Here is a 12,536-nt window from a genome sequence, read left to right on the forward strand (position 1 = left end):
GGCCTCAAAGAACTTATTATGCAGACGGGCTCGCTTCAGATTGGTGGAGCGAGTCAGAGAATATAAAATACACTATGTACACATTTTATAACCCTGTATATTTATTCCTATTTCTGTTTTTATGTTGTTTTTTAACATCTGCCTCTCGGACTACAGATGAAAAGTTGCCTCACGACGGATTGACAATTTTTTTTAAAATTAATGTACACTGTCTTCTTATCAAATTAAACCATTTAGACAAGGAAAATCACTGTTCCTTAAATACATTTTACTATTAAATCTAAAATACTACAAATGTACTTGGTATGTCAGTGAAAATCTACCCTGTGTAAACATTACTGCGTTACATTTATAAAATATCAACGTATGCCTACACCAGTGGAACAAAACTAGCTATTGATATACTAAAGTATTGTTTCAAATCTTTACTGAGTTATTAAGTTAGAAGTAGGGTCATTTTCTCATAGATTTGATTTCGCAATCGGAGGAGTCGCCCCCTGCTGGATGGATGGATGCTTTTCACTGTCGTCTAACTCCAGTCTGTATATTGTATCTTGTCCATTTTTAGCAAATCTGCATCATCGCATCCATCCCTCCACCTCGTCCCTCACAGAGGAGCAGACCTGCTGACAGAGGAGCGCACTGCCTACAAATAGAAACGGACTGCTTCAATTAGCAGCCACCTAAATGGTGAAACTCAAGGAAACAAACATCTGAGACACATACTGAGGCTGACACTTTATTAGAGGGGCATCTTAATATATTACTCTACTGTCCACACCGAAATAAATGCCTACCAAACATTTCTCACTAGAAACTTTTTCCTCATTTTGTATTCTTAGGCTTCACCCCAGCTGGATTCAGCTGAGAGGAGGCAAAACTTTACGACAGATAGACGAATATTACTTTTACTTTTACGTATCTTTCTTGCCTGCATCAATGTATCCCTGAAAAGAAAGGAGGATGAGGAGGAACAGAGTGCTCTGTCAGAGATCTGCTGGCTGGAAGCTAAGAGCCAATTTAACACTGGATATGAAATCACAGCCGCGCTGCGAGCACCTTGGGATTGCTGCTGAGCCTCGACATGTGATCGCAGGAAAGGGAGAAAACAGTAATGTGGAACATTAATGAGATAACATGTCTGGTGAGCAAGAAGTGAGCAAATCTCTCACCGACACTATTTAAAGCCTTTATTCAGGAGGGCGAGAGGAATTAAAATGTTACGGCTAATGCTCTCTTCAAGGTGTCGGGATTCCGATCCAACAGAGGGCGCGACGTGCCGTTTTGTTATTAAATACATATTCGACATTTTCAGGAACACATGGCATGCTCCTCCTCGCCAACAGGTCGATACGGCTGTGGTCTTCTCGTAATAACTCTGAGGCAAGAAAGCCGACAAGCACACTTTCCCCCCCAAAAAAACGTGGCCCTGTGCTTGGTAAATGTAGCAGCGCAACAGAGCGTAATCTGAGATGGATTAACGCAGATTACATCTTCATTGTAAACAATACAACAAGGGAGAAGGAGAAGGATTTTGGCATTTAAAAACATGAAGATCAGATTTTCTTCTGTCCATTCCAACTGGATGAGAGCGGCATCGATGCCAGTGTGTCTTTACATAATTTAACATTAAAAAAACAAGCAAAAAATGAATAAGTATAATCACTAATACTGGCCTTTTGACTCACACCAGATTAAAGCGTTTCAGCGAAACACACATTTCAAGTGTTGAAATGAACAGAGCACCACAGAGGAGTGCAAAGGAAGCTTAATAAACATTAATGTAGCGCGCCGTCAGCACGGTCAGTCGTTTTTGGTTCATCTTTTTGGACGCGATGCAGAAACATCCAGCGAGTCAACGTGGAAGAGTCACACATACAACCTGCATGTCGGTCGTTTCTACACATATCGAGTTGTTAAATCCTAAAAGATTATATTAAGTATGTATAGATTTATATATATAAAACATCGTCTGGCTGTTACTATGGCACTGGATGTAGATTTAAGCACTTCATCTGGAATAATCTATTCTCCGTACTTCTCTGTACAACAATAGATACATTAAGACAAGCGGGTGAGCATGTAGTGTGTGTGTGTGTGTGTGTGTGTGTGTGTGTGTGTGTGTGTGTGTGTGTGTGTGTTAGTGCTGCGTCTGTGCCGCTGGTTCTGTGGTGGGGCGACAGTGCTGGATGTGGGAGATCTGCAGGACGGGCAGCAGCAGCTGCAGAGCATCCTCGATGTAGTTGGTACTGTTGGAGCCCTGCAGACCGGAGAGCCGTGATCATCATCATCATCATCATCATCATCGATTGATTTGTTACATCTGTTGCTGTGTTTTGTCTGATTTTACATCTTTACTGTATTTGTGTCTGACTTTATGATTAAATTCTGCTTTACTTTGTCCATCAAAACATTATTTTAAATGTTCATCATTTCCCAAACGAACATAAAAATGTGTAACTTGTTGAACAGGTGCAGGGAATATTTGAAAATATCCAGAAATTAATGGAGCTGTAACGTACATCTGAGGCTGATGCGACTTCATGCATGAACATACTGAACCACACCGTTTCCTAATGTCTTAACGCATCGTTAAACATGTCGCGGCGGCCTCACGTTATTCCCCGTTAACAAAGTAAACATGAATCCTCACAACGATTAGTGACGCGCTGCGAGCGGTCGTCGTCGCATCGAGACCGCCGCGCCGGTTCATTTCATTCACGGTCGCCTGATTTAAATCAAGATCGTCTGGAGAAGCCAGAGCGCCTCACCTCTAACAGCACGTTGTCCACCAGCGGACTCAACTCCTCGGCTTTCCTCTGGTCCTGTTAGAGGGACGGGAAGCAGCACAGTGAGAGAGAAAAACTACAAAGACCAAACATTTAGGAAAGACGCTGGCAATAATTTGGATTTTCCTTCGTGGCGACACAATTTGGAGGAAATGAAAACTGCTGACGAGTGTGATTCTAAAAACTCTCCAAAACACAGAAAGGGCCACACACGGACACACACGCACACGCACGCACACACACACACACTCCTACCCCAACAAGAAGCAGTGTGTCGGAAAACTTCTTGGCCAAACACTCCACCTCTTTACACATGGCACATGTCAACCTGGAATAGACAAAATGATAATACATTTTAGTCAGTCAGTCAGTCAGTCAGTCAGTCAGTCAGTCAGTCTCACACACTCACACACACCTGGTGAGGATGAGAGCCTGGTCTCTGGCTGGTTTCTCCAGGTCCTGGCCGTGGAGGATGAGCTCTGCCACCTTGTGGAGCTGCTCGATGCTGCGAGCCGTCACTTCTGCCAGACTGCTTACTGACGACAGGTAGACAGCCTGGAACACACACACACACACACACACACACACACACACACACACACAAACACAAACACAAAACACACACAATCACTGTATCAAGTCTGATCAGTCTGTGACGAATTTGTGATTCAAATAATTGAAAAAGTTCTGATTCGAGCATCATAACACCTGAGTCAACCTCACCTCTAAAGATCTGGGGTTGTTCGCATCCTCCTCCTTCTTCCTCTCTTCTTCCTCCTCCTCCTCTCCTCCCTTCCCCTCGCCGTCCTGCTGCTCCTCCCCATCCTTCTTCTTCATCTCCTCCTTTTCCTTCTCGCCAGGTGAGCCGTCTCCTGCCGGCTGGTGCCGCGTTTCCCCGTCAACGGTCTCCGTGGTGACGGGCCGTTCCACCTCGCTCACCCAATCGTGGGCCCTCCTCCGCGCCTGCAGATGCATAATCACCACCGTCAGCGCGGCGCGGCGAGGGATCGCCATCTTGATGTATGCTAATCAGATGCTTAACCACGATTATATGCTAATGTGGGTTCTATAGATGGGGAATCTGAATATGCAGAAGGACTTCAAAAGAGGAGAACTTTCATTTTACGTGTAAGGCTGCAGCGGGAGATAGCGGGTGTTCAAAATTACTATCAGTGTGTGAGTGTGTGGACCAAATATCTCATAATAATAAGAGAAACGGAGGAATATTCCACCTGAAGGGGATTTGTTAAGCGTGATTTCCAGTTAAGGTGAGATTTATGTTGTTTGTGAGAAGTCTTTGCTTTCCTGCTAGTTCAATACAGAAAGGACAAGAGATATGGAAAAAGAATAAACCAACCAAATTACAATCCATACGGGGAGCATTATTCCAACCGTGAAAACATAAAATCCCAGAGGATTAGCAGGTAATCTGGATCCAGGACAATAATGCTCAAACTCACTCTTTCATGTGGTTGAGGATAGAAAGATGCTCTCGATAGAGATGAACTACAGATGGATGTTCATTTACTCAAATAAACAGAGAAAATATCTATATCTATACATATATAAATATTGGATTGGGTGTTATCAAAAGAATCTTTAGTGCGTTCGATGTCGTCGGACAGAAAGCATCGCAATGTGCCAGCAAAGGCAGAAGAGAAGACGACTGCTGTCAAGTAAACATAAATGTATTTTTATTCATTTTCAAGCTTCAGGAGGAAGTAACTGCACGTGATGTGCTTTGATGAGAAGCAGAACTGTTTGTTTCCACACACACACACACACACACACACACACACACGATTTGTCTCACTCAAACTGCTGAGTCACACGATGAAGGGTCGGACTCCATCAGGAAAGAAACGATGACAAGCGACTAATAAATCTGCATATGAGAATGTGAAAATTGTGCCAAGATAGACCCCTGAATAATCCCCTGAACCAAACCTCTGAGCCAACAACATGCTGCTGCTGTGTGCAGGATTCAGTGTGTGTGTGTGTGTGTGTGTGTGTGTGTGTGTGTGTGTGTGTGTGTGTGACACTCACCTTGTTGAGCTTGTCAGGCGTCGCTGCAACGTGAAGTTCAAACAGCAGCTCGGTGAGAACGCTCGCAAACTCCTCGCCGTCGGCGGCTGGCACGGAAACACACGCAAACACACATTTGTCATGTCGGGGCGCTCCGCTGGGCCCGCTGTGAGAGACGTACATGCACAAACTGCGGCATGAGAACAGATTTGTACCACATGCAATGATCCCTTCCCATGCTCAGATCACAGAGATAATATTCTTGTTGATGTTTTTTTGTCATGCGCCCTCATTAATTCAAACTCCTGTACAGAAATCACAATTAGATCTCAATGTGTAGATTTGACGTCTGCATCTGGAAGCTTCTGGCGGTTCTGCGATGCGAGCGTGTCGGCGGCCCCTGAACACCACGGACACCGGATCATAAAGAGCAGTTTACACGCTTGTATATCATTTTTTGTGAGGTACACAATGTTTGAACAGTTTAAAGCGGCCTTTCAAAACCAGAGCTGACACCCACAGACTGAATCCCTGCTGGCTGCCGTTCTGTTCCTGACCTTTGACCTAATTGGATGCGAGGAAGCACTACAAGATGGGATTTGTAGTTCTCCTCCTCTGAGTAGCAATGAGCGCTATGCGCACGCAAAAAAAAAAAAACAGAACGTGCTTGTTCTCGCTTCGCTTGAATTTCAAACAGCGGGAAGAAAAATGGCGCTCGACGCAAGAGAATAAGGCCGGTCAGGACCCTGAAGCTCGCACGCAATGCATCCTGGGACATGTAGACAGTGGCGGCACGGCCCTGCCGACAGGAGGATGTCCAACGTTCTCTGCCAGTACGGCACACTGACGAAAGGTATTGCTCTACCCGACTACATTTACCATCAACACTGATTGGACGGCCACATAAAGTGGAAGCCGTGTATTTTCCCTCTTAGGTGAGCCGAGGGGCTTTTAATGTGTTCTTTATCTCTGATTTAATAAAAATGTCTGATTCACTTATTTAGTTCAGCGGCGCGGGGACCGACGCTAAAGCGCTAACGACCCCGTCAGGAGGAGCCGGTGTTCAGTTTGTCCTTTCCAGGCTACTGTAGAAACACGGCGGTAAAAAACTAATAATGAAAAGTGCACTCATCAATATTATATTCCATTTCTGCCAATAGATCTCTGTATAAATGCGACACACTGCTCTCTGCCTGAATGCACCGAGGATGCTCAGCTCACAGCAGAAGCAGCATTACCTGGATATGAAGCGAACAACAGGTATTTTCCTTGTGATGGGTAGTGCTGGGCGAGTTAGATTTGAACGGAACAATATTCAAGAACGCGTCATACGCTTTGGAAAAGGGTCGGATGAAAATATTCTGTGAATGCTAATAAAGCGCCGATAAAGCCAAAAGCCCTGATGTGGAATTTGAAATGGAAAACTGAACTAAAAGGACTAGAATGGGAAAAAAAATGTCAATCAAAGTGAAACATCACTGCTTGTCTCCTCTGATCCAGTGCGAGTGTGTGAGTAAGACTGATCCTGGGTCAGTGCTCAGGGGGCCGCCTCTACCTGCAGCAGGTCCGGTTGAAGGGGGTGGGGACTCACATAGGGGGGTAGAACAGTGCAAGTGGGAACTTAGATCACCGTTATCCTCCGCCTGTCCACCTCCTTCTACTTTCTCCTCCCCCTCTCGCTTGATGAAGATGTCCTTGATGAAGATCAGCTCCTTCTTCACCTCCTCCTGCTCCTCTTCCGACAGGGAGGACAGATAGGCTTGGACCTAGGGGCCGATATTCAGAGCATGTGACTCACAAAAGGCGGTTTTCTGAAAATATCCCTCCCCCCCTACACACACACACACACACACACACATAAAGACAATTGAGTGCGGGCCTCACCTTGGCCTCGCTCTCATTGGACAGGATCTCCAGGGCCTCCAGGTGCGGCAGGCCCTGGTAGTCATCAAACAGAATGCCGTAGTGAGCCGTGGGAGCGCTGATGGGCTGGTTGCCCAGGCGGGCCCGCTCTTTCTCTTTGGCTTCCTTCAACATCTGAGGAAAAGAAGAAGAAGAAAAAGAAATCACAAAAGGAGGCCTTCACACAACAAGCGCGCCAAGAGCGGTCGCTTCAGAGAGTCCACGCGATGGTGACACCACCCGTCTGGTGGGAGGAGATCTACGCGCCTGACTCAGCGAGACCGTCTTCTGCATCAGGGTCTTGGTCTTCCGGAAACCCGGGTCAGTCTCAGCAAGCGCAATCATGGTCTTCTTTCCGATGAACTCCAAGGCGTCTAAACCGCCGCTGATCACCGACTTACCCTAAGAGGGACACGGGGAGAGACACAGAGGAGGGGGAGGGCGGGGATACTGGGATGGTGACATGCTCTCGCCTTTGAAGAATAAAATGTCCAATTCACAGTTATGGGACGCCGTCTTAGAAATGTCGACGTCCCTTCGGACAATTTTCATGAAGCGCGGTAACCTGTGTTGTGTTGCTACGAGCAAAACATCCGCTGGAAGAGTGAAGCACACGTGATAATGTTGACGAGCATCTTTTAGCTGTTCCTCACGCAGAATGTGGAGGCCCATTTATGCCAGTAAAAGATGGAGAAATTGATAGAAATTAATAAAAAAAGAGGAATGACAATACAAAAAATAAATTAAAAAATAAATAATAATAATAATATGTCAAGATTCTACCTTACTGAACCAAAATCTGTATCTTATAATAATTTATACTGAAGCAAAATGATGTAACTTGAATAAACAATCACGATTTTTTTCAGATTTGTGGACGACCAACGATGACCGACATCTTTTATTTATGGAAGCACAGAAACTATGATTTGAATAAATAATAATACAATTAAAATATAAAAGATACCAAGTCACCATTTTAACCAAGTCAAAAAATAAGAGTTATTTAAATTAAGAAGATTAAGATTATGAGATAAGATTATGATACACTAGATATTTTTGTTTTTGTTGCATTTTTATCCCAAACTCTTGACATGAACACAACGCCACCTTTAATGTACAATACAGACAACTTTATCTCCACTGGAAAGTTTCCGTCATTCTTCTTAGCTTTTGTGTGTGTGTGTGTGCGTGTGTGTGTCTGTGTGCATTGTGTGTGTGTGTGTAAATGTGTCTGTGTGCGTGTGTGCACTCACTGTGTTCTGCATGGCGTGTGTGATCGTAGAGAAGACGCCCCTGCCAGAAGCTGCAGCACCCACAGGTGTCTCCTCAGAGCTGGACAGCTCCGTCTCTCCACTTGAACCTCCTCCCTCTTTCTTCACCTCCTCGGCTCCCTCCTCCTTCTCCTCCTCTTCTTCCTTATCATCCTCCTCCTTTGCTTCTTCTTGTGCCTCCTCTCCCACTGAGGTCCTGTGGAGACGCAGAGCTTCTCCGGCCTTGGTTTTAACCGAAGTCAGGCTCTGACCTGCACACACACACACACACACACACACACACACACACACACACACACACACACACACACACACACACACACACACACACACAGAGCAGACTTCAGGGGGGAGACGGAGCGTAAAGTGGAGAAGAAGAAGTAGAAGGAAGGAAACGTACCCACTGTGGAGGAGGCGCTGCTCAGGAGAGATTTCCCCCATGAACTCCAACCGCCCCAACCTTTCTCTTTCTCCTGAGGTGAACTCTGTACACACACACACACACACACACACACACACGATATTAGCCTGTTGCAGACTGTGTATATACGATGCAACAGAAAGTCTGCAGTCAAACTCCTTGTATGCGTATGAATGCATGGCTAATAAAGCTGATTCTGGTAAATACATATCAATGACTATGTCGAACAATGCATAACAAAACACTGCAGCGCCATAAGGCCAAAGATATATCTGAGCTACTGAAGTATCATGACCTCATATAGAGTGTCATCATTTACATTTAGAAAGGATTTCCCCGTCCTTAAATTAGCAACTTGAAAATAGTAATAACAATGATCATATTTCACATCTCTCAAATCAGTACTGGCCAGACGGGCCATAGTGTGCACTGTATGTCAAGAAACCTGTGCCACAAACCTCCATGTCCGCCTCTGCAGCCTCGGGCTCCGGCTCCAGACTCACCGGTTGGTCACATATGATCCCCTGGCCCCCGGCAGCGAGCTCCTGTTGGTCACATATGATCCCCTGGCTCCCAGAAGTGACCTCCGGTTGGTCACATATGATCCTCTGGCCCCCGGCAGCAAGCTCCTGTTGGTCACATATGATCCCCTGGCCCCCAGAAGTGACCTCCGGTGGGTCAGGCGGGCCCTCCGAGGAGTCCTCCGCACCAGTCACCTCTGCGGTGGCCTGCGGAGGGTCGAGAGTCTGTGGGATCAAAGGAGACTGCAAAGGAGCTGGAGGCGGCGCAAAGGCCGCTGGGACGTCCTGACAAGGGCCGAGGTCAGTGTGCGGGTGCACGTCAGAGGGGTCTGCGTCGGCCTGGGACATGGTGATCTGGAAGAGAAGACATATTTGTATCCTAATCATAACAACAGAATGACAATAAATGGGGATTATCACCGTCACTACAGATTAATAACACAACCTCCATCTGTTTGAATCCATGTCTCATTAATGCACATTACTAACTCTGCGTCTTCCCTGGAGTATTCGTGCTTTCTCGCCTCACAGGTTTCCATGGATCGTGTTTTATCCTATGAGGATGTCCTGTGTACAGATTGTAAAGCCCTCTGAGGCCAATTTGTAATTTTGAGCTCTTCAAAATAAAATTAACTTTTTTTTTTTTGAACGATATGTCATTCTTAAAAACAAACACCACATCATGTGTCAGCTCCTGTATTAGCACAAGGTCCCAAGACTCAATATAACAAGCTGATCAGTAAATCAATTCCACTACCACACACACACTTTTCTAAAGTCGTCACTTTCTGCACTAGTGCCTGATAAGTGCGACGTTTGAGGCCAAAGTTAGCGGTGCGGAAAGTTGCAAAAGCGCGTCGTTGTTTCTGTCGCTTCGTGGCTCAACAGCACCATCTAGCGGCCACACGGTGAACACGCACCCAACACGATTCCCGTCAGGCTGAAGTTTGTTTTCCTGTCAGCAGAATGTCATTTAAAACACACAACGCTATCAGTCACAAACTGTGTGCGCCAGGTGGTAGATAAACCGGTTCACAATACCAATGTACGCACAAATAACAGACTACAGGCTGCAACACAAGACAAGAGAATAAGTATAACTTGACAATATTGTCTTTTTCTTTTTAATCGGAAATTTAAATGAATTATTCAATCCACAAGCTGTAGAGACAGTCGAATACATTGTAGCGAATTCAAGCCATTACTCAACCTGATTCAATTTAAACAATCATTGAATGTTGATGACATCAATATATCATATCTCTTTTGCTTCTCTGAACACTATTTGAACACATTACTGCAGGATAACAACACAGAGAACAACGTAAAGCAGACACAGAGACCACTGTTCTGTTTGAAAGCGAACATGACAATTAGGCTATTATTCGCATGTTTAGAGTCTTTAGACGTGTGACACGACACATACAAACACATTTACAACAGTGACACTAATGACTAAAACTTCGTTGCTGGGTTTGTTGCCTTTTTCCCCGCTTGTTTCTGTCAAAGAAAAGTTATAAAGCTCAAAGACGGTAGTGTTTTCGTGAAAGTGACAGTGCAGCTCACCCGTTCGGTGCCAGCCAGCGGCTCTTCTTCCGCCCCGCCACGTCGGCAGGCCGCGAGATGACCGCACCGAGGAGCAGCAGCGGACAAGATAGTTCCCTGCCTCGGGAACGACTTTTGTCTAGACGTTTCAAAACCCTCTCGCGTAGCCGCCGCACGCGTTTGGGCTAATAACTGAAGCTAACAACTACTTAATTCAGCTTCCCAAAAAGCCAAAACAAGTGCATACACAGGCTAATTTAGGACAATGTTCTGGAGAAACCGACAGGATTTAAAGCACTCCTTTGGGTTTGATCATGAAAAAGGGTCCCAATGTATTTGCCGCCGGCTCCTGTGAAGAAGACGCTGGAGAGATTTCGCAGATGTCAACCAAGACGGAAGTGAGGAGGAGGGAATCATCTTGCTTCCCCATGATACTTATATTTGAGTAGAACATGCAGTTCAATTGTTTCTGCGTCGCTGAACATAGATTCCTAACAGTAGCGTAAAGTGTTACGGTGTACAATTGAAGAAAATAACTATTTAAAAACACACTTTTATCGTATATTTGCTTAGTTCTTATTCGCTAATGCTCGCGGTTGTCCTCATCGGCTCGTTGGTCTAGGGGTATGATTCTCGCTTAGGGTGCGAGAGGTCCCGGGTTCAAATCCCGGACGAGCCCAACGTTTTCACAAGGAAAGGGTCTATCTACTTTTCCTTTTTGGTGATCAAGTAGACACTAAAAATGCTGTATACAATTATGAATGTCACATATATCATACCAGAATTTAGAAAAAAAAGTCTCAAACTATCATATATTCTGTTTTTGCTGTTAAATATATTATTATATTCTATAATAGTATTATAAAGGTTGAGGAACGAGATGTGAGTATCTGTCTTTGTTAGTATGTGCCTATGTATGTGTGTTTTAAAACCTGTAAAATGTGCTGAGATGATGACTATGGATCTATTACCCCTATAATATTCACAATTTTATGTTTAGGTTTTATTAGCTTTCTCATACATTGAGGGACAAGACTAAAATAAGAGGAGATTTTGCACATTAAATAAACCGAAATTGAACCTGAAGGCAGTACAAAACTAAAGAGATGTAACTTAAAATGATATGAAGCAGAGAAAAGGGGCCATATAGAAATCTGAGAAGCTCGTACCAGCAAATGTCCACGAACACCTCCGTCAACACTTTCAGTCCACACAGCATTTAAGACACAGCACTCCATTCTGCAAATATTATCAATACGTTTATTAAGTGGTATGAATATTCTTTCTTAAAATATATGCAAAAATTTCAGATAGACCTGTACAGTTATATGTTCACAGTTTAACATGTTCCCTTTGAATTGCCAACGTTTAGATTAAAAAGAGATAGGGTTTATTATCGACAGAACATCATAGAAATGTATAATATCCATTATTATGAGAGTATCAAAATCATGCTTAATAAAAACCTTTAATTGCCCTTTCAGTCTAATAATCATTTATTATATATATATATATATATATATATATATATATATATATATATATATATATATATATATATATACATATATATGTATATATACACTATATATACACATTCCAACTTATATTTGCAGAAATACAAAAAACATGTACAAGCAAAAACCGCGAAGAATATCCAGATGCAAAACGCAGATCAGCATAGCCGCTACATTCAGTGTGTGTGTTTGTGTGTGTGTGTGTGTGCATGCATGTGTGTGTGTGTGTGTGCGTGTGCGTGTGTAGGATATACATGTGTACTATAACATGATGAGAAAATGACAAACCAAGACTTTAAGTTGAATCTTTCTGATCAAACTGACCAGCAGGTGAATAGAAAAACTGATTAGATATGATGAAAAAGTGTTTATATATATATATATATATATATATATATATATATATATATATATATATATATATATATATATATATATATATATATATATGTATATATATATATATATATATATATATATATGTATATATATATATATATATGTATATATATATATATGTATATATATATATATATATATAT

General features: G+C 43.5%; 1 protein-coding gene and 1 non-coding gene across 4 annotated transcripts; one reads left to right on the top strand and one right to left on the bottom strand.

Moving 5' to 3' along the window:
• Positions 1–710: 710 nt before the first annotated feature.
• fam114a1 (family with sequence similarity 114 member A1) lies at positions 711–10,551 on the bottom strand. 3 transcript variants are annotated; one of them, XM_068592136.1, is made up of 13 exons: positions 10,499–10,551; positions 8,870–9,286; positions 8,391–8,475; positions 7,973–8,241; positions 6,984–7,118; positions 6,699–6,851; positions 6,406–6,580; positions 4,836–4,921; positions 3,513–3,752; positions 3,205–3,344; positions 3,045–3,117; positions 2,772–2,825; positions 711–2,260 (listed from the first exon to the last, which is right to left on the bottom strand). In XM_068592136.1, the coding sequence occupies exons 2-13, from the start codon at positions 9,278–9,280 to the stop codon at positions 2,141–2,143; spliced, it is 1,941 nt and encodes a 646-aa protein (XP_068448237.1). In that variant the 5' UTR covers positions 9,281–9,286; positions 10,499–10,551; the 3' UTR covers positions 711–2,140. The 3 variants fall into 3 exon arrangements, with proteins under 3 accessions (XP_068448237.1, XP_068448238.1, XP_068448236.1); XM_068592137.1 differs by lacking the exon at positions 10,499–10,551 and adding an exon at positions 9,378–9,434 and having other exon boundaries at positions 6,445–6,580; XM_068592135.1 differs by lacking the exon at positions 10,499–10,551 and adding an exon at positions 9,378–9,434.
• Positions 10,552–11,084: 533 nt separating this feature from the next.
• Positions 11,085–11,156, top strand: trnap-agg (transfer RNA proline (anticodon AGG)). The gene has a single exon. It is a non-coding gene; the product is annotated as a tRNA-Pro (tRNA).
• Positions 11,157–12,536: the final 1,380 nt, after the last annotated feature.

Source organism: Clinocottus analis, unplaced genomic scaffold (genome assembly GCF_023055335.1).
Source record: "Clinocottus analis isolate CAN_PGR_092001 unplaced genomic scaffold, fCliAna1.0.p SCAF_26, whole genome shotgun sequence".
Classification (NCBI taxonomy): domain Eukaryota; kingdom Metazoa; phylum Chordata; class Actinopteri; order Perciformes; family Cottidae; genus Clinocottus; species Clinocottus analis.

Bases quoted from the DNA above. Each gene is read 5' to 3' on its own strand.
- fam114a1 (XM_068592135.1), bottom strand. From the start codon at position 9,404: ATGAGACATGGATTCAAACAGATGGAG. The intron at 9,287-9,377 runs GTTGTGTTATTA...CTTCTCTTCCAG, and splicing joins ATGGATTCAAACAGATGGAG to ATCACCATGTCCCAGGCCGA. The intron at 8,242-8,390 runs GTACGTTTCCTT...GTGTGTGTGCAG, and splicing joins CAGCGCCTCCTCCACAGTGG to GTCAGAGCCTGACTTCGGTT.